A 23,020-nucleotide genomic window follows, 5' to 3' on the forward strand; every position below is an offset into this window, starting at 1 on the left:
CTCTGTAGACCAGGCTGGCCTCGAACTCAGAAATTCACCTGCCTCTGCCTCCCAAGTGCTGGGATTAAAGGCATGCAGCACCACTGCCCAGCTATTCTTCTATTTTTTGAGACATGATCTAATGTAGTTCTGTCTTGGCTGGAACTCACTGTGTAGTTGTAGTTGAAGATGACCTTGAATGCCTGATCTTCTTGTCTCCACTTTCTTAGTGTTGAAAGTACAAAGTTTACTCATTGTGCCCACCTTAAAATTTTCTACACTAAAACTTTAAAATATTAAAGCAAATATGACAAAATGATAGGTAATATAGGTGGGCATCTAGGAAACCCATACAAGCTGATTTTTGAGAGTCTCACTGTAGTACAGCTGGTCTGCTACTACTCACTGTATAGCACAAGTTGGTCTTGAATACCTGATCTTGCACCTTTGTCAACCAAGCGCTGAAGTTGCAGGTGTGTATCGTCATGCCTTCTGCTCCATCCATTCTTACTGTTACTATTTGTTACTGTATTGTTACTATACTACATTCTATGTTTTCCCTCATGGTTCCATCCTTGGCCCTTTCTCTCTGAGAAATCTCACTTTTTGCTTATATTCAGCCACCACCGACTATTTAGACCCTAGTGCTTCCCAATAAAATATTACTAATCTTTGTTTCTCTGATGAACTCTAAGATGATGATTAGAAGTTCCATATTTCAAATTAATAACAGATCTTATTGATGTTTGAGTCAGAAGCACAGTGACCTCAGGTCTGAATGAAAACTAATTCTTTTTCTTTCTCATCTTGTCATAGAGGCCCCAACTCTGCTAATATCAGTATTGTTATACTTTCTATGCATTCTGTTAAATCAACACCCCTGGAGTTTTAATGTATATAAGAACATCACAAACATAGACAAACCTTTTAAACAAAACTTTTAGATATTCTTATGTACATTAAAATTTAAAAACCTTTGCATCTCCCATGGGAAAGCTCAGAGACATTCTATTCTCTGTTGTATATCACCCGCATGTAGCTAGTCACAGGACCTTGTTACAACTATTCCCAAATATCTCAACAATGATCCTCATTTCCTTTCTCATAACAGAGCCTCAGTTGCTCATTGATACCTAGCACTTTCCTGGGCCTCCCCATGCTTTGCCTGACCTGTCCTCCAATTAAGGAGTTCTGGTCGTACAAAACATATGCCTAAAATAGGAATCTATGTTGTTCCTTGGCTTCAAAGCATTCGACAGCCTGACAGCACAGGGACAGATTTTGACTTTGCAAGGCCATGGATCTGTTTCCGCAAATAAAATCCTATCTGGAGTCCAACTTAAAGAACATAGAAAACATGGCTGCTCTGTTTGAAACACAGGTCAGCTCCATAGGCGTGGCCACACAGCTTTTGTTTGCCATGTTTACAAGAAAATATTGCCAAAAAGAGATTCAGAAAACACTGAAGTCCAGGGCTATCTATTTGAATAGAAAGTCTTCAGCCCTTTGGCATCCCACTTCCTGCCTTCCTATTGTCCCATATCTCATGCAGGGAGTAACAGAATATCCTGAGCTGGGTGTCTTTTCTTGTAAATTTTTCATACCCTGTCTTTACAAGCTAGAATCATAATTCTCTTAATTGTTATTTTGTCTTATCACTCATGGCTATTTCTGTCTATCTCTTGCTCTATTAGGAAAAGACACGGCTCTTCAGTCGAGGATCCATGCTTTTTTCATATGCATATTCCTTTAGGTCTAGAACAGTTTCTGACACAAGATTTTGCGCAAGTCTATTGCATGAACATTTTTATACTTTGCAACTAGTTCTCTTTCTAAAGGAATTTTAAAAGCACAAGTAGATAGAACATTATGTTAAAAATAAACCAGGTTGATTGACCTGGAATCTCAACAAAATATTCTTTTCCTTCTTTGTGGCTGAACATGATAGCCTGTAGTTATGTGCACATGTATCATGAAAAATGAAGCTGAGCTAAAAATGTCTAGATATTATTTTTGATAGCAGTTATATTGGTAAGTTTATGAGTAATATGTATTCATTGAAAATCAGAACAAGAAAATGAAGAAAATATTAAAATATTTACAATGCAACCATTCACATGTAGACTTAGTATTTTGGCTTAGTTGATGCTGTTAGTTCTGTTATAATAACTACCTGCATGTGCATGCAGTTTAACTTGATTGGGATGATAGGCACTGTACAATTGTTTTGCCTTATTTTGCGAGAAGATTTGACTAAGTAGCTCTGGCTCTCCTGGAACTCACTCTGTAGACCAGATGGACCTCAAATTCATCTGCCTCCTGAGCACTGGGATTAAAGGCATGCGCCACCACCGCCTGGCTGCATAATTACTTTTATGCTTAATTTTGTTGATTTTTACATTCTGAACTTTCCAAAGTGGCTTCAAAAATCTTAAAGAAATCTTGGTACTATTAAATTCGTATTAGTAGTAATAAGCTATCACATTTCTAAATAATTACTAAAATGTCTTCATAGAAAATCTAGGAAGCCACAGCTGATCCAGGTATTTTCATAGGAAATGGATATATGTTTTTAATGGATCTTTTTAAGTGGTATGTTGCTCAGCTCCAGTAAAGATGGACAGGTCTAAATGTTTTTGAGCATGTGCTAAAAGAGTCTATGTAATGGTTCATTTTAAAAGAAACAAATCCATGAAACAAATATTAGTATTTTTATTTTAAATGTGAATCAACAAGACACAAAAAACTTGTTCACTCTCAGCATATTTGAGAGAGTACTCAAAGCCATTATTTCTTCTCAATACTTATTTGCATACTCTATAGCCATTATTTCTTTTCGATACTTATTTTGCATACTCTATAGACTGTAAGCTATTTAATTCTGAAGGATTATGAACCTCTGAAATACCTTATTGACATTAGAGCATGTATTATCAAGGTAGAGTCTATTGCACCCTAATCATCTAAGCTTCAAATGTTTGCAGGGAGGCTTATCAATCTCTACTACAGATAATGGGGCAGATACAAGTATATGAAAGTTTTAGTTTTACATCTGTATTGAAAACATTAGCTCTTGATCATTATTACCCGTTCATGAGTTCATGAACTATAGAAATAATTTTCTCTCAATACCAATAATATATTTGGCAGATGGAGTTCTTATAACTGAAGTACCTTTTCACCAATTTCTACATCTCTGAGTAAAAACTTCTATATAGACACTTCTCATTAATTGAGGTTTTATACTTTGCGAATTTTTCTTTGTACAATTAAAAGTGGTTACCACTGTATTTGTTTAGTAATAACAGTTATTGGAAAATCATGGTACAAAATCACCTCCATTCCAATCAATAGCGAAAAGTATAGCTGACCCTTATCTACAAACATTTCAAATGACTATAGCTTCAGTTGCCTTCTAACCAAAAAACGACAACAACAAAAACAAAACAAAACAAAACAAAAAACCACAAAAAACCCTTGAGATGGACACAAATGTAGCCTTCTGTCAAACACATTCAATACACCAAACTAAAACATATTATTTATTTTGTTTTGAGCCGCTATGATTTGTGGTACTTAGCTGAGGACCAACAAATAACTGGACCTCAAATAAGCAAATGAACACAATCCATTTTGGGCTACTCAAATGTTTCCAAGGAAATTTGGATCAGGGTTTTGTTAACTACATGCTGTATGGTGTTACTTGTACTGAAGGGTTGTATTCCTGGGGATAGGTGGGGACACAGAAGTTGGTGGAATAAGCAGATTAAAGCCTAGGTCTGGGGAATATATAGGGGACTTAGGTCCCAAATGCTGATCTTTAGGGCTCTCAAGAGTATAAAGGTACCTTATGTTATCAAGGATGTTATAGTGAAACAATAGGTAGAAAGTCTTCCTACTTGGCAGGTTTGACTCTCCTGATTTCAACTTCTTGTCTTCTTAGATTTAGACCTTCACTTCTTGAGTTTTGTTTGTTTGGTTTGGTTTGGTTCCAGTTCTGGGGATTGTATATAAGACCTCATACCTCTTTACTGCTAAATTATATACCCAAATACTGCTTTTTATTAATATTTTTATTTTTAAATTTTCATACAATAGATTATGATCATAAAGTTTCCCCTCTCCCAAGAAACAGCCTTTTCTAACACAACAGGGGTCATGAGCATGGGAATTCCCAGAAATTGTGATAGCATTCACAAGACCTGCACACATTTAAGCCAGGCAAAGCCTTATCTGTAACCAAGAAGTTTTGTTACCCGCTGATTGGTGGAAGAAGGAAAATCTGTTTTCTTCAATGGAGTAACACTGGGTATTTCAATGACACAACATGTTTATTTGTTTATGGTTTTTCTTTGTTTTTGTTTTGTTTTTTTAAGAAAGAGAAAGAACATGCAATTATGTGGAGCAAAGATCCAGGAGAAATTGGGTGAGGGGAAAGAATATGATCAAAATAAAGTGTGCTTTTTTTATTTTAAAAGACTCATCAGTTTGGAGAGATGTTTCAGTGCTTAAGAGTACTTGATTGCTCATTTTTATTATGTTAATCCTGCCAATTCATGAGCACGGGAGATCTTTTCATCTTCTGAGATTTTCTTCAATTTCTTTCTTCATACAGATCTTGTCATACAAGATCTTGAAGTTCTTGTCATACAGATCTTTCACTTGCTTGGTTAGAGTTACACCAAGATACTTTATAATGTTTGCGACTATTGTTAAGGGTGTCATTCCCCTAATTTCTTTCTCAGCCTCTTTAATCCTTTGAGTAGAGGAAGGCTACTGATTTTTTGAGTGAATTTCAGAGGATTATCTTCTGAGGCCTGATTTAAACAACTCTGAGATAGCCTTAGAATAGGGGGATTAGCTGTAGTCTTTTAGTGATTAATGATATGAAATTTTGCTAGACAGGTGCCATTACTAAACATGGAACATGTGTTTCAGGTAGTAAGTTGTTTCCACTTAGAGGCAGGTGCTTTTTTTCCTAATGGGAGAGGCATCTATCTCCTGTAGTTTCTGTGCCCAGGCTCACCATTTTCCTTCTTCCATTCGGTGTTTCTCTAGGATCTTCATTAAGATTCCATCTTACTAAATTATCATCACAGTCCATTCCTGACTTCTGGAGTAAATATCCTGACTTTCTCCATAAAGTTTGGACTACTTACAATCTCTTTGGTCATCATTTCTACACCAACCCAGGTACTAATTATATTAGCCTATTATGCATATATTAATTCATATGTGGGCAAAGGGATCCTATTGTTAAGCACCACCCATCCAATTTTGTTTCTGTTCAATTCTTTAAAGCTTTCTGTTACTTTCATGGTTTGCTTCTCTTCCATTCTCCATTTTCACATGTGTTTACTTATTCGGGGTTTGAGGTGGAGGGGTTCGTGGGTCATGTACATGTACAGGTCAGCTCACTGGAGTCAGTTCACCCCTTCCACTATGGAGTCCTGGGGACCAAACTCACATTGCCAGGCTTGGTAGCAAGCACTTTACCCACTGCTTCCTTTTGTCAGCCCTCTCTTCATTTATTTGGCCACAGGACAAACTCAGAGATTTGGAGAGGGTAGACTTCTATCTTCAGCTCAAGACATGCATAACTTAATATAACTCAAGCATTTTTCAACCCCTTGAGTATTAAAAAAATACACTCTGTAAAATATATGTGGAGAACATACTAGTCTGACATTTTAAGCGTAAAGTATGTTGTAAGTGAACACCAATTAGAAAGATGATCTATTCAGTCACAGAATTTCCAATTTATGTATTTTTTCTATTTCAGTTTAAAGCCAGATGAGACACAAAAGGATGGAAAAGCAAGTTTATTTGGGGAGACAGCAGCTGACACTGATAGAAAATTCTAAGCATTACATTTTCTGTAGGGTCTCCCTTGCCCTTGCTGCTTCCTCTTAATTTCTTCTCCTTCCCCTTCCCCTTCCCCTTCCCCTTCCCCTTCCCCTTCCCCTTCCCCTTCCCCTTCCCCTTCCCCTTCCCCTTCCCCTTCCCCTTCCCCTTCCCCTTCCCCTTCCCCTTCCCCTTCCTTCCCCTTCCCCTTCCCCTTCCTCTTCCCCTTCCCTTCCCTTCCCTTCCCCTCCTCCTCCTCCTCCTCCTCCTCCTCCTCCTCCTCCTCCTCCTCCTCCTCTTCTTCTTCTTCTTCTTCTTCTTCTTCTTCTTCTTCTTCTCCTTATCTAATGGCCTTTGCAGATTGGCAAAAGGCCTTGAATAAATCCAGTCTGAAAGGACCTGGGACATTAGCTCAAATGGAGCTACTTTGTGGTCTATAAGACCCACTTCAGTTTGGAGTTCTGGTTGGTGTACACTGAATACAACACAAACTCTTTGAAGAGTTAAAGAGGCTCTGGAAGAGATCCTATCCTTTTGAATCAACTAACATTTTTTTTAAAGGTTGGTTTGACCTCGTGGGTAGACTTTCTCATAGCAGCCTTTCAATAGATCGTTATGACTAAAAGCCTGACAAGAGCCAAGGAAACTGCCTAGCTTGTTGTTCATAGGTGTGAAGGAGACCTGAGGGACAGTATCTCAGGAAGATAGCAATGCCCAAATCTGGCAAACAACTGTAAGAATTACCATTCTTATGTGGTTATACTCTGAGAATCCAAGTATAAAACTAAAGCTAAGGATGTGATGGAGGGCCAGGTGAGCTTATGCTGTCAAGAGGAATAGTCTAGGTCCATTTGGTGTTTAGTATGCTTGTTCTTTCTATTTGAAAGGGATGTGTTCTAACACGTACAGTAATTATCTAGAACTGGGACTTGTATTAAGTGTGTGTGTGTGTGTGCAGCACACATGTGCATGCACACACACAAACATGTACAAATCCCAGTCTGTGTATTTTTATTAATTTGAAAGTTGTGTTTGAGCTAGGTACACTGATATTTCAAAAATTAAATAGTTGAACAAGTGCTATGTGTGGTATGACCTAATTAATTTTTCTCTGCTTTGTCCACCTTTTCAGTTTTTTCTACATTCTGGGCCCGGAGGAATTGAGTCCTGTTCTGAAGCTTTTTGAGAGCTCAAAGTTCAGCATCATTAGTGAATCTTAGCTGCTGACTGTCTACACAGCAAATGCTTTAGAGAATTTTTCTGTTGAAATAATAATGATTTTCATAGACTGCAATCTCAGTTGAATATGTTTTCTCTGTAATGTGAATGAATACCCAGCACTTGTCAACAAAACTGCAGAGTCCTTGAAAGAAAACCCTTTAAATTGAACATCTTGGACACTAGGTTGAGCAGGAGAAACCTTAACAACAGTAAATATTCGTTCACTTTCTGGAAGATTCAACCACTGCTACACAGAGCTGCTGCTGAAGTACCATGTCTAAGAACTCGGAGTTCATCAATCTGTCATTTTTATTAGATCATGAGAAGGAAATGATACTGGGAGTCCTAAAGAGAGATGAATATTTGAAAAAGGTGGAAGACAAGAGGATAAGGTGATGTGAATTTTTTCTTTTGCCTTTATTCAACTGCTTTCTATTTGTTTTCAGTAATTTTGATGTGGAATTTGATAGTCTCATTGGAGACAGATATTGATCAGGGACTTTATGGCTTTCCTGATGTAGCCCAAATATTTGAAAATATCTTTGGCTCTGTGCCATCTAGCTAAAGAGGATGGAGATCAGCTGATAATAGGATGCTGGTGATATGAAGGCACCCATTTTCCAACAGCAAACCTAGTAGCTAAGAAGAAAGACTGCCCATTTTTGAGTACCAACTCTGGAATGGCCTGTATGATATTTAAGCAACTTGCTGTGGTTTTAGTTATGTTTACATCACTGTAACTATACAAGCAAGTAAATGGATATTAACTTGGTTTCTAGTTTAGAGAATATCATCCATCATGGTGAGGAAAGGATTATGGGCTGGAGCCCTTTCTGTCCATGGTGGTAGGAACATAGGTGGTTGTAGGGTTAGGGAGCACAGCCTGGTCTCCAGTGTGCACCACCCCTGCCTGGCTCAAATATTTTTAATTTTATCATCTCTGGTAATTTTGTTCCACTTAGAGAAGAACTGGATACCACTACACCCAATTTTCCTGATTTAGATTTGTCATCAATAAGACAATAATGATAACGTTGCTCCCCTTAGCACTGATGCAAAGATTAAGGAAGCTTATAAATATGCTTGGGAAATCGGCTCCTCCCGAATTCTAGAGCATGTTCAATTCTAGAACATGGGGTGGTCTCATGAGCTTTCTCCTCTAGAAAATGTTAACTGTTAAATGTATACATTCTCAGGAATGAGCAGGACTTGGTGAACCCCTCCCCACCTCCATGACAGAAAATGAATGGTTCCAATCTAGTGCAGGTCTCTTATTGATAAGCCAAGTTCTCCTCAGTTGGTGATTGAATAAGTGTCCATGCAATGCCTAGAAACAGTCTATAACAGGTGCATTTTAAAAACCTATAGCTGTTTGGGTGACCCTGCTGAGAACACACTCATGGCCTTACTACTCCCCATCAGGAAAATGGAACAGAACAGAATATATTTCTCTAGCCTGGCATTGAATGGCAGTTCTGACCTGTTAGCTGTATGCCATTATCCAAAGTTACTATGACTTTTATCAAACATTTAAAGGAGGACAGAAAGTTTTTTAAGTTGATCTCTGCATGGAGACTGAAACTCTAAAGCACAAATTTATTGTTTTGTTCCACATGCCTAGTTCCACTGGAATGGGCCACTAAGTAAGCCCTGACCTTAGTACACTAATAACTCATACATCCCAGCCAAGAAACTGCCTTCCATCTTTTAGTTTGCCTGTAAGTAGTTCATTCGTTTATTTCAGTCCTGCAGGCAGAAAGATTAGAGAAAAGCAAATAAGACAAACATTTGGTTCAAATGAATTAAATGTGATTTCAGGAATAATACATTCCACCTGGAAGCCAAGGAGGCCAATGAGTGCAAAGAATAACATTCTTTTAATACTCTATAAAATTTTAATCTGCAAAGCTATTTTTTCTCCAAATTTTATCACTTTAGCACTAAGAATGAAATAAGTTTGACCTCAAAAGTCTGCAGACTCACCGCCTCTGTAGAAATTCCAGAGAATTATTGGACTGGACATGTAGATTGGTAAACATTTTATTCTGATCTTAATAGAATTGCCACAAAGCTTCTTAATACATTAACAGAAACCCCAACATGAGGTAGTCTGGAGAGATGGTTCAGGGGTTAAGAAGGTGCTCCTTCGGCAAAGGACCTGAGCTCCAGTCCCTGCAGCCATGCTGAAGGGGTGTCAATGCCCAGTGACTGGAGCATCAGGTAGACCAACTCACACGTACATACCGACACATAGACACATGAATATAATTAAAGATAAGAAATCTCAGTGTGAATATACTAGTTTAGTGGAACTCAAACTTTTATCGAGTCCTACAGAATAAAGGAAAAGTTCTCTTACACAGAACTTACTAATTATAGTACTATTTTATATAATTATTATATTATAGATAAGGAATCAATTCTTAAATATATATGTTATATACATATAACTTAGTATATATATATATGCATATATATGCATATATATTACATCTAAATTTATTTGAACTCCGTTTTGCATTCCATATAGAAAAATCATATTTATATATGAAATTTGATTTTACAAAATCTTTCCATGAAAAGATGTTTTACTGTCAAGGTATATTTGGAGACATTTCAAGCATTGGGCTGCAAAATGAACTTACATATTCTTGAAATAATAATGTCACTATAGTCATAAATAATGTGTATATATATCCATGCATATTTCTCTGTAAAGATGTATTGTATACTATTTTACTTACAGTTTATATTACTATTTTAAATTTAGACAATAGATACAGAAGTAGATAGGAAAATCACCTGTCTTCCTCACATATGTATGTATATCAAAGTGCATATATTTGTCTCTTCCATGAATGACCATTTAGACTCTTTTTAATGTATCACCTTTAAGGAGAATTGATGCTGAGGACAGACCTCTAAGCAGCAGAAAGTAATCTGTACCAATATATAGGACAATACAATTCTCCTTTTACTGTAATTTGTACAGACAGGATGTTGAATTACATGTAATCTAGGACATGACTACTGAATATTGGAGCTAAAGGTGGGAACTGAAAAATATTTGCTCTTTCCCACCTCCTAAGGTGATCAGTTCATAAAAATATATATATAATATCATTTGTATTCTTGGGAAGGTAGACATTTTTCTAAGAAGTAATATAAGTAAATTTTTATTATTAAGTGTCACATTTCAGATTTTAAATTTCAAGTAAGTGACCTTTTGATATCAATAGGAATACCCATCTCATATATTGGTTTTGTTTATTATTCAAGATGAATATCTCATCTTCCTGTTATAGAATCTAAATTTAATTATCAAGAATAGTTTTCCAGAAGCATGCTTTCAAAACTTTACATGCACATTTAAGTCATTTATTAGTCTAAATCCCCAGTGAGTTTGAATTAAATGGTAGCCTGACTTTTCCTATACCATATACTTCTATCAACAACCAGGAAAAAGCTTTGTTGTAATGTCTCATCTATGCCAACATGAATTCACAGAATTATCTTCTAAAAATTAAACTGTGAAAATTAGGTACTGATTTTTTTTTCTGTGCACATTCTCCTCGCTATAGTGAAAATAACCTACATTTGCATAAATTCAACTTAGAGATATTTCAAGAAGGTACTTGTGTTATATACCTGCAAAAACTAAAGCTAACTCTTTAGTATGTACCTGTACCAGCGGCAGAAGAGCTTTGAAAGATCTTTTCAAGGGCAATGTGTTCTCTTTAAAGCATCTCATTTTTTTTTTGCATAAATGCCCAATTTCTTTCCATCAAGTCAGCCCCATTCTTCCATTTGTCATAGCGACCATCTTTTAAAGCCCAGTATTTTGTCCTTTGTTGTTTCTGAAAGGAATGGCATTTTTGTACTTCCTGCTCTACTGATTCTTTCCCTGCCTCTGTGTTTTCTAAGTAATTTATCCTATTAGCAATGTGATGGTTTGCTGTTGTGATGTTCAGGAAAGATGCCTTTCAGGAAAAGCACCCTTATTCCTCTGATGATCAGGATAGAAGACAATAGTTGTTTTCAGCTCTTTTGAAGTGAAAGACTCAGTTTGGTAATTACATATGAAATCAATTCCCTGTGCGATATTAGATAAGAATTAATAAACAGCCAACTGCCAAATAGTAGTGACTGATCTCCTCCTTCTTTAGAATTGTAATGGGTTAGCCTTGTCACATTAGTTACTGAAACACTTGTATTAAGTTGGGTTCACCAAAAGGAGAACTTGAGCCTAAGGCTTGAGTGCAATTGATTTGTTTTTTAAACCATTAAGCCTTGAAGTCCCAGGGAAAGCAAGGAGGAGTAATTTAGCACAGGTGGCATGTTAAGCGGCATCTGGCAAAGGGAACCTTGACAGAGTTTTACTAGGGCAGATAGTATTTGCTATTTATTTTTTTTTCCATTTTTTATTAGGTATTTAACTCATTTACATTTCCAATGCTATACCAAAAGTCCCCCATATCCACCCAACCAGACTCCCCTGCCCACCCACTCCCCCTTTTTGGCCCTGGTGTTCCCCTGTACTGGGGCATATAAAGTTTGCAAGTCCAATGAGCCTCTCTTTCCAGTGATGGCCGACTAGGCCATCTTTTGATATATATGCAGCTAGAGTCAAGAGCTCCGGGGTACTGGTTAGTTCATAATGTTGTTCCACCTATAGGGTTGCAGATCCCTTTAGCTCCTTGGGTACTTTCTCTAGCTCCTCCATTGGGAGCCCTATGATCCATCCATTAGCTGACTGTGAGCATCCACTTCTGTGTTTGCTAGGCCCCGGCATAGTCTCACAAGAGACAGCTACATCTGGGTCCTTTCAATAAAATCTTGCTAGTGTATGCAATGGTGTCAGCGTTTGGATGCTGATTATGGGGTGGATCCCTGGATATGGCAGTCTCTACATGGTCCATCCTTTTATCTCAGCTTCAAACTTTGTCTCTGTAACTCCTTCCATGGGTGTTTTGTTCCCAAATCTAAGGAGGGGCATAGTGTCCACACTTCAGTCTTCATTCTTCTTGAGTTTCATGTGTTTAGCAAATTATATCTTATATCTTGGTTATCCTAGGTTTGGGGCTAATATCCACTTATCAGTGAATACATATTGTGTGAGTTTCTTTGTGAATGTGTTACCTCACTCAGGATGATGCCCTCCAGGTCCATCCATTTGGCTAGGAATTTCATAAATTCATTCTTTTTAATAGCTGAGTAGTACTCCATTGTGTAGATGTACCACATTTTCTGTATCCATTCCTCTGTTGAGGGGCATCTAGGTTCTTTCCAGCTTCTAGCTATTATAAATAAGGCTGCTATGAACATAGTGGAGCATGTGTCCTTCTTACCAGTTGGGGCATCTTCTGGATATATGCCCAGGAGAGGTATTGCTGGATCCTCCGGTAGTACTATGTCCAGTTTTCTGAGGAACCGCCAGACTGATTTCCAGAGTGGTTGTACAAGCCTGCACTCCCACCAACAATGGAGGAGTGTTCCTCTTTCTCCACATCCACGCCAGCATCTGCTGTCACCCGAATTTTTGATCTTAGCCATTCTGACTGGTGTGAGGTGGAATCTCAGGGTTGTTTTGATTTGCATTTCCCTGATGATTAAGGATGTTGAACATTTTTTCAAGTGCTTCTCTGCCATTCGGTATTCCTCAGGTGAGAATTCTTTGTTCAGTTCTGAGCCCCATTTTTTAATGGGGTTATTAGATTTTCTGAAGTCCACCTTCTTGAGTTCTTTATATATGTTGGATATTAGTCCCCTATCTGATTTAGGATAGGTAAAGATCCTTTCCCAATCCGTTGGTGGTCTTTTTGTCTTATTGACAGTGTCTTTTGCCTTGCAGAAACTTTGGAGTTTCATTAGGTCCCATTTGTCAATTCTCGATCTTACAGCACAAGCCATTGCTGTTCTGTTCAGGAATTTTTCCCCTGTGCCCATATCTTCAAGGCTTTTCCCCACTTTCTCCTCTATAAGTTTCAGTGTCTCTGGTTTTATGTGAAGTTCCTTGATCCACTTAGATTTGACCTTAGTACAAGGAGATAAGTATGGATCGATTTGCATTCTTCTACACGATAACAACCAGTTGTGCCAGCACCAATTGTTGAAAATGCTGTCTTTCTTCCACTGGATGGTTTTAGCTCCCTTGTCGAAGATCAAGTGACCATAGGTGTGTGGGTTCATTTCTGGGTCTTCAATTCTATTCCATTGGTCTACTTGTCTGTCTCTATACCAGTACCATGCAGTTTTTATCACAATTGCTCTGTAGTAAAGCTTTAGGTCTGGCATGGTGATTCCGCCAGAAGTTCTTTTATCCTTGAGAAGACTTTTTGCTATCCTAGGTTTTTTGTTATTCCAGACAAATTTGCAAATTGCTCCTTCCAATTCGTTGAAGAATTGAGTTGGAATTTTGATGGGGATTGCATTGAATCTGTAGATTGCTTTTGGCAAGATAGCCATTTTTACAATGTTGATCCTGCCAATCCATGAGCATGGGAGATCTTTCCATCTTCTGAGATCTTCCTTAATTTCTTTCTTCAGAGATTTGAAGTTTTTATCATACAGATCTTTCACTTCCTTAGTTAGAGTCACGCCAAGATATTTTATATTATTTGTGACTATTGAGAAGGGTGTTGTTTCCCTAATTTCTTTCTCAGCCTGTTTATTCTTTGTATAGAGAAAGGCCATTGACTTGTTTGAGTTAATTTTATATCCAGCTACTTCACCGAAGCTGTTTATCAGGTTTAGGAGTTCTCTGGTGGAATTTTTAGGGTCACTTATATATACTATCATATCATCTGCAAAAAGTGATATTTTGACTTCCTCTTTTCCAATTTGTATCCCCTTGATCTCCTTTTGTTGTTGAATTGCTCTGGCTAATACTTCAAGTACTATGTTGAAAAGGTAGGGAGAAAGTGGGCAGCCTTGTCTAGTCCCTGATTTTAGTGGGATTGCTTCCAGCTTCTCTCCATTTACTTTGATGTTGGCTACTGGTTTGCTGTAGATTGCTTTTATCATGTTTAGGTATGGGCCTTGAATTCCTGATCTTTCCAAAACTTTTATCATGAATGGGTGTTGGATCTTGTCAAATGCTTTTTCTGCATCTAACGAGATGATCATGTGGTTTTTGTCTTTGAGTTTGTTTATATAATGGATTACATTGATGGATTTTCGTATATTAAACCATCCCTGCATCCCTGGAATAAAACCTACTTGGTCAGGATGGATGATTGCTTTAATGTGTTCTTGGATTCGGTTAGCGAGAATTTTATTGAGGATTTTTGCATCGATATTCATAAGAGAAATTGGTCTGAAGTTCTCTATCTTTGTTGGATCTTTCTGTGGTTTAGGTATCAGAGTAATAGTGGCTTCATAAAATGAGTTGGGTAGAGTACCTTCTACTTCTATTTTGTGAAATAGTTTGTGAAGAATTGGAATTAGATCTTCTTTGAAGGTCTGATAGAACTCTGCACTAAACCCATCTGGTCCTGGGCTTTTTTTGGTTGGGAGACTATTAATAACTGCTTCTATTTCTTTAGGTGATATGGGACTGTTTAGATGGTCAACTTGATCCTGATTCAACTTTGGTACCTGGTATCTGTCCAGAAATTTGTCCATTTCGTCCAGGTTTTCCAGTTTTGTTGAGTATAACCTTTTGTAGAAGGATCTGATGGTGTTTTGGATTTCTTCAGGATCTGTTGTTATGTCTCCCTTTTCATTTCTGATTTTGTTAATTAGGATTTTGTCCCTGTGCCCTTTAGTGAGTCTAGCTAAGGGTTTATCTATCTTGTTGATTTTCTCAAAGAACCAACTCCTCGTTTGGTTAATTCTTTGAATAGTTCTTCTTGTTTCCACTTGGTTGATTTCACCCCTGAGTTTGATTATTTCCTGCCGTCTACTCCTCTTGGGTGAATTTGCTTCCTTTTTTTCTAGAGCTTTTAGATGTGTTGTCAAGCTGCTAGTATGTGCTGTCTCCCGTTTCTTCTTGGAGGCACTCAGAGCTATGAGTTTCCCTCTTAGAAATGCTTTCATTGTGTCCCAAAGGTTTGGGTACGTTGTGGATTCATTTTCATTAAACTCTAAAAAGTCTTTAATTTCTTTCTTTATTCCTTCCTTGACCAAGGTATCATTGAGAAGAGTGTTATTCAGTTTCCACGTGAATGTTGGCTTTCCATTATTTATGTTGTTATTGAAGATCAGTCTTAGGCCATGGTGGTCTGATAGGATACATGGGACAATTTCAATATTTTTGTATCTATTGAGGCCTGTTTTGTGACCAATTATATGGTCAATTTTGGAGAAGGTCCCGTGAGGTGCTGAGAAGAAGGTATATCCTCTTGTTTTAGGATAAAATGTTCTGTAGATATCTGTTAAGTCCATTTGTTTCATAACTTCTGTTAGTTTCACTGTGTCCCTGTTTAGTTTCTGTTTCCACGATCTGTCCTTTGAAGAAAGTGGTGTGTTGAAGTCTCCCACTATTATTGTGTGAGGTGCAATGTATGCTTTGAGCTTTACTAAAGTGTCTCTAATGAATGTGGCTGCCCTTGCATTTGGTGCGTAGATATTCAGAATTGAGAGTTCCTCTTGGAGGATTTTACCTTTGATGAGTATGAAGTGTCCCTCCTTGTCTTTTTTGATAACTTTGGGTTGGAAGTCGATTTTATCCGATATTAAAATGGCTACTCCAGCTTGTTTCTTCAGTCCATTTGCTTGGAAAATTGTTTTCCAGCCTTTCATTCTGAGGTAGTGTCTGTCTTTTTCCCTGAGATGGGTTTCCTGTAAGCAGCAGAATGTTGGGTCCTGTTTGTGTAGCCAGTCTGTTAGTCTATGTCTTTTTATTGGGGAATTGAGTCCATTGATATTAAGAGATATTAAGGAAAAGTAATTGCTGCTCCCTTTTATTTTTGTTGTTAGAGTTGGCATTCTGGTCTTGTGGCTGTCTTCTTTTTGGTTTGTTGAATGATTACTTTCTTGGTTGTTCTAGGGCGTGATTTCCGTCCTTGTATTGCTTCTTTTCTGTTATTATCCTTTGAAGGGCTGGATTCGTGGAAAGATATTGTGTGAATTTGGTTTTGTCGTGGAATACTTTGGTTTCTCCATCTATGGTAATTGAGAGTTTGGCCGGGTATAGTAGCCTGGGCTGGCATTTGTGTTCTCTTAGTGTCTGTATAACATCTGTCCAGGCTCTTCTGGCTTTCATAGTCTCTGGTGAAAAGTCTGGTGTAATTCTGATAGGCCTTCCTTTATATGTTACTTGACCTTTCTCCCTTACTGCTTTTAATATTCTATCTTTATTTAGTGTATTTGTTGTTCTGATTATTATGTGTCGGGAGGAATTTCTTTTCTGGTCCAGTCTATTTGGAGTTCTGTAGGCTTCTTGTATGATCATGGGCATCTCTTTTTTTATGTTTGGGAAGTTTTCTTCTATTATTTTGTTGAAGATATTAGCTGGCCCTTTAAGTTGAAAATCTTCATTCTCATCAATTCCTATTATCCGTAGGTTTGGTCTTCTCATTGTGTCCTGGATTACCTGGATGTTTTGAGTTAGGATCCTTTTGCATTTTGTATTTTCTTTGACTGTTGTGTCGATGTTCTCTATGGAATCTTCTGCACCTGAGATTCTCTCTTCCATTTCTTATATTCTGTTGCTGATGCTCGCATCTATGTTTCCAGATCTCTTACCTAGGGTTTCTATCTCCAGCGTTGCCTCGCTTTGGGTTTTCTTTATTGTGTCTACTTCCCCTTTTAGTTCTAGTATGGTTTTGTTCATTTCCATCACCTGTTTGGATGTGTTTTCCTGTTTTTCGTTAATGATTTCTACCTGTGTGACTGTGTTTTCCTGCTTTTCTTTAAGGGCCTGTAACTCTTTAGCAGTGCTCTCCTGTAATTCTTTAAGTGACTTATGAAAGTCCTTCTTGATGTCCTCTATCATCATCATGAGAAATGTTTTTAAATCTGGGTCTAGATTTTCGGTTGTGTTGGGGTGCCCAGGACTAGGTGGGGTGGGAGTGCTGCGTTCTGATGATGGTGAGTGGTCTTGATTTCTGTTAGTAGGATTCTTACGTTTGCCTTTCGCCATCTGGTAATCTCTGAAGCTAGCTGTTTTAGTTGTCACTGTTAAGAGCTTGTTCTTCAGGTGACTCTGTTAGCCTCTATAAGCAGACCTGGAGGGTAGCACTCTCCTTAGTTTCAGTGGGCAGAGTATTCTCTGCAGGCAAGCTCTCTTCTTGCAAGGCAGGTGCCCAGATATCTGGTGTTCGAACCAGACTCCTGGCAGAAGTTGTGTTCCACTCACTAGAGGTCTTAGGATCACTTGTGGAATCCTGTGTGGGCCCTTGCGGGTGTCAGGCGACTCAGCTGGCAAGGTAGCCCGGGGCTTGAGTCGAGCGGAAGGGACTTGTGCCCCAGATCAGGCCCGGGTAGCCTGCTTCCCTATGTACCACAGTCTCAGGTTCCGCGCGATTGGATTGGGGCAGGTGCTGTGTTCCACTCACCAGAGGTCTTAGGATCCCGTGGGGAGTCCCGTGTGGGCCCTTGCGGGTGTTGGGCAAGACTCTGCTGGCAAGGTAGCCCAGGGGTCGAGTCTAGAGTCGAGCGGAAGGGACTTGTGCCCCAGATCAGGCCCAGGTAGCCTGCTTCCCTATGTATCGCAGTCTCAGGTTCCGCCCGGTTGGATTGGGGCAAGCGCTGTGTTCCACTCACCAGAGGTCTTAGGGTCCCGTGGGGAGTCCCGTGTGGGCCCTTGCGGGTGTTGGGCAAGACTCTGCTGGCAAGGTAGCCCGGGGCTCGAGTCTCGAGTCGAGCGGAAGGCGTATTTGCTATTTATTTTCTGACTTGAGATGCTAACACACACACACACACACACGTGCACATTTTAAGTACCTTTCTGTGTTAAATCACAATGATTAAAACCACCATGGGGGTGGGGGAGGGTTTATTTCATCTTACAAATCTCAGGTCACTCTTTCAGATTTCAGGGCAGGAAAGTAGAGGCAACAACCATAGCAGAGACCATGGAGGAATGCTATGGATTAGTGGACTGTGTCTTACGGTTTGCTCAGTTCAGTTTCTTATAGAACCCAGGACTACCTTCCCAGGGTTAACACCATCCACAATGGGCAGGGCCCTCCCATATCGATCACTAAAGAAAATTCACCATAAACTTGCCTACAGGTGACTCTTAATGGAGGCCTTTTCTAAACTGAGACACTTCCCAAATGATTCTAGCCTGTGTCATGGTGATACCAAACTGGCAAAATGCCAGTTGTCTAGCTTTTCACATAGTTTGGTGGGAGTTCCTGGTATATTACTGGAAGCTAAGCTTTATGCTACTAGCGATTGCTTTATGTCATGTATAGATTGTGAATCCGTTCCAGATTGTTCCATTTTCTCTAGGCAGTCTCCAGACACGAGGTTGGCAGAATTCGCAGAGACTTCTTCATCTGGACATGAACCGATTCTGTAGTAGTTTTATTAGAGAACTTTCTTTTGGTTCAAACCCAGGTTAAACCTTTCCTCAGATTCTCAGGTGTTAATTATTTTTTTAGTAGCCTTTGATCTGAAAACAAATCATAATCTCTATGAAATTCTTTAGTATGACAGTGGTATAAATGCAGTTCCATATGGGCATATTTGTCATGAGACACTGTGAAAAGAGTCAACCTGGACAGTTGCTATATAGTAGAACTAGGCTAGCAGAAGAAAGCTTTCTTGATTATTGTAGCTTACCTTTGAGTGTGCTCAGCATGGCTTTACATCACTAGGAAAGACACTGCATTCACAAAACAGTGTCCTTTCTGAGCAGAGCCTGGAAGAGGAGACTAGTGCATAGAAAGAGTGTAGTTTGCTTATTTGTTTTAAATACCAAATTCTGGTTCTGACTCCTGACCAACAGAAAGCTGCCCTTCTTCCTTGCCTATAAAATGGGAACCACACCTTTCTTATGGGTTGCCAAATGTTAATGGCTTGACCCATAAAGAAGATTGCATGTCATTATTATAGCTATACACTGTAATGTTTATATAGCAATCTATCAACATACAGAAGCTGCTATAAAAACAAAATTATACACACACACTATATATATATATATATATATATATATATATATATATATATCCTTTTATAAATTATGTATATATTGAGTTTCGGTTTTTGGTGTTTGGGATGGAACCCAGGGCCTTATGTGCAGTAAGCAAGCACTCTACCATTGAGCCATAACTTCTACCCCCAAAACCTAATGGTTTTTAAATTATTTTTTGAGATTACGATATAATTATAGTGTTCCCCCCTTCACTTTCCTCCCAACACACCCTCCCACATATCCCACCTTGGTCTTTTTCAAATTGTGTCCCCTTTTCATTGATTTTTGTTATATGCCTATATGTACATTTATGTACAAATATATTCCTAAATATAACCTGCTCTGTTTGTATACTGTTACATATATATATATATATATATATATATATATATATATATATTATATGTATTTTTTCAGGGCTGTGCATTTTGCATTGGTGTGTCCTTCCCTAAGGAAGACTTATTTCTTTCAGCATTACTTAGTTGCCTGTGGTTCTTTTTGTATGGTTGGGGGCTCTTAAGTTTCCTTCTATTCACTTTGGCTTGCCTATTGGTATTGAACCTGTTCGGCTTACATTCAGGCAGCCAACTTGATAAGATTTCATGGGTATAAAAACTAATATTTATATATTCAGAATACATGAAGGAGATACCACCCACTCAGAATTTTCTTTAAGCAGATATGAAATAGCTCTAGAACAAATGGAGTGTTAACAAAAGGAGTGTTAGGAGCCATCATCACTGGGCTGCTGGCATCTTATCCTGCCTGTGTATCATGAGTTCTGTGACTCTTCTCCTGTTATTGGTTTGCCATTCATTTAATCAATCCCATCAGTTTTGATTTCTTTTTAAGATTAATTTATTTTCTTTTATATTACATTCTGACCTCAGTTTTCCCTCCCACAATCCACCTCCCCTACTTCCCCACCTCTTCCCTCCCCATCGAGTCTTCCTCAGTTTCCCTTCAGAAAAGGGCAGGCTTCCCAGGGATATTATCCAAACAATGCATATCAAGTCGTAAAAAGATTACGGTACATTTATCACGGCTGGATGAGGCAACTCATTAGGAGGAAAAGGATCCCCCGTGGCAGGCAAATATGTCAGAAACAGCCTCCACTTCCTCTGTTCACAGTCCCACAAGAACACCAAGCTGCATTGCTATAACATATGCAGAGTGTCTGAGTCAGAGCCACACAGGCTCCCTGGTTGTTTGTTGGTTCAGTCTCAGTGAGCCCCTATGAGTGTAGGTTTGTTGATTCTGTGGGTTTTCTTGTGATGTCCTTTAGCTTTCTTAATGGAGTTTGAAACTTTAGCTGTTGTCTGGATTTAGTTTGCTCAAGGTTGAAGGTACTATAGCAGGGGCTGAAGCAAATCCCAAGAGCACCTCTCCTGCAAGTGGACAGTGCAAGAACTAATATTTACTGAGTCCTAATTGGATTTTCTGGAAAGAGATTTGGTTACAAATGACAGCAGATATTATGATAATTACTTAAACAATGTAGAAAATTTCTAGATATCTTCACTAAGGTAAAATTGTATGTTGTGTGACAGCTCTATTGCATTGTTTATTAAGGGGGGGCATCTGGAGTCCTTAACTTTTACTGTTCCATCATCTTTAAACTTTGTCTCTCTCTCTCTCTCTTTTAAAGATTTATTTTTTATTTATATGAGTACACTATAGCTATTTGCAGACACACACTAAAAAAGCACATTGGATCCCATTACAGATGGTTGTGAGCCACCATGTGGTTGCTGGGAATTGAACTCAGGACCTCTGGAAGAGCAATCAGTGCTCTTAACCGCTGAGCCTAAGTCTTTAAGTCTCATAGCAGTCTCTGGGAAATAAGAAGTTAAGGGACAGTCCTTGTTCTTATCCGGTTATTGTTAAGATTTTAAAGTCCCTTATATTCTTGGTAACAGATGTTTAAAATTCATTATGTTTTCTTTCTTTTGTGTGCATGTGTATGTGTGTGTGATAGCATGCATGCCACAGCATGGGTAGGGTATGTAGGTCAGAAGACAACTTGTGAAAGTTGGTTCTCTCCTTCCTTCATGTAGGTCCCAGGGTTCAAACTCCTGTCATTAACCTTGTTGGGAGGTTCCACTATGTGCTGAGCAACCTCCTTGGCTCATTACATATATATTTATGTCAGCTGAATAATTTGAAAATAATACCTGCTAGTCTAGAGTTTGTCACTTCACTATGTTTCTTTGCTATACAGAAACATTATAGGTTCATTGTTTCTCATTTGCTATGACTGCATCTTCATATGAAGGCTGATGACATGTAATGACTTTTACTTATCACCTCAATCTCTTTAATATAATTGTGTGTGCCATGAAGGTAACTTCTGACTCTAGGCCTGAAGGGCAGGTGCTAACCAGTTCAGGCAGGCTTTCTTCAGTCTGGGTTTCAAGCAGAAGGGTCTTATAGGAGGACCGATGGATTTGACAGATATGAGGAAGGGATAGAGTCCTGCCTAAGTAAATGGGCTTGGAAAACAATTATCTAGTTCTGAGAATGTAAACTGTCTGAACTCATGATTTTGAATATAATATCCTTTCTAGAGATGACAAGCCCCAAGGCTTATTTGTGACAGTTGTCCACAAGAATAACAAGAACTGAAGTCAAAGATGAGCAGGCCAGAAACCTGAGAACCCAGTGAGTTGGACATGTTTTTCACAAAGATGTTACAGTCACTAAGAAATTAGGCTCATAGAAAGGCATACTTATAATTGGTGTCATATACCAGATTATCACAAATCCTGTGGCTTTATGCCAGGTAAATTTATTTTCAATCCCCTAGAAACCAGAAATCCAAAAATAATTGCTACTGGGTCAAAATCCAAGTGTTGGCATAGCATTCCTTCTTCCAGAATATCTCCAGGAGACTCTTGTGCCTGGGCTCCTTTTTCTCTGATGTTTCTTCTCATTCTTTGGCCATGCTCACATTGCCTCAGTTTCTACTGCTATAATCACAGTGGCTTCTTTCCAGGCCTTGCTCTCATGAATCTATATAATATCTTTTTCTACATCAATATCGAAAGAACATTTGTGATTTAATTGGTCTATCTGGAAAATCCAGGATAATTTCCCAATCTTAAGATTCTTGATCTTGTTCCATTTGAAAATACTTTTTCCTTTTTTAAAAATTTAGTAGATTTTTTAATTTACAAAATATTTTATGTAATATATTCTGATCACGGTTTCCCCTATCTGAACTCCTCCCTGATCTTCTCCACTTACCTACCTACTCAAATCCAAACCATTTCTTTCTCTCTGTTTTGGGGCTACTAAATGTTCTAAATGTTATCATGTTTAACAAGTTCCAAATATTAGGAGCTGATATGCTTGGCAATTATTCTGCTGATCATATAAAGAAGTTGGTAGTTTAAAAATAGTCACAGGATGAGGCAAGTGATTAGGAAGGTAATAGATGATGAAAACTAAGGAGACTCTGTCATTTACACTCTGTTGCTCTGATAAATACCATGGCCAAAAGGCAGTTGTGGAGGGAAGAGTTTATCTCACCTTACATCTTGTAGTCTATATTCCAAGGAATTCAGACTAGGAACTTAAGGTAGGCATTTGGAGGCCAGAACTGATACAGAGGCCATGGAAGTATGCTGCTTACTGGCTTGCTTCCCATGGCCTGCTCAGCCTGATTTCTTAGAGAATCTGGAATCACCTATCCAGGGATATCATTGCCCACAGTGGTCTAGGTTTTTCCATACCAATCATTAATCAAATAAATGCTTCATGACTTGCTTATATGCCAATTGATGGAAGCATTTCCCTTTTCGCAGATGACCCTGTCTTGAATCATGTTGACAAAACACTAAAGAGTATTGAGACAGAGTGGGCAGGTGACATAACTGGATTGTTTTT

General features: G+C 38.5%; 1 protein-coding gene across 17 annotated transcripts in view; it reads left to right on the forward strand.

The window, feature by feature from the left end:
- The window catches only part of Sytl5 (synaptotagmin-like 5), a 251,243-nt gene that overhangs the window by 130,722 nt on the left and 97,501 nt on the right, over window positions 1-23,020 (forward strand). For 12 of the 17 annotated variants that reach the window (XM_017318467.2, XM_011247463.3, XM_011247469.3 and 9 more), the window contains 2 exons: window positions 5,038-5,172; window positions 6,956-7,436. In XM_017318467.2, coding sequence (XP_017173956.1) covers window positions 7,318-7,436 — 119 coding nt within the window. In that variant the 5' untranslated portion in view covers window positions 5,038-5,172; window positions 6,956-7,317. Of the gene's footprint in view, window positions 1-5,037; window positions 5,173-6,955; window positions 7,437-23,020 lie in introns of those variants that run through there. The other 5 variants (XM_006527608.4, XM_011247468.1, XM_011247471.2 and 2 more) reach the window with 2 other exon arrangements.

Source organism: Mus musculus, chromosome X, assembly GCF_000001635.26.
Source record: "Mus musculus strain C57BL/6J chromosome X, GRCm38.p6 C57BL/6J".
Classification (NCBI taxonomy): domain Eukaryota; kingdom Metazoa; phylum Chordata; class Mammalia; order Rodentia; family Muridae; genus Mus; species Mus musculus.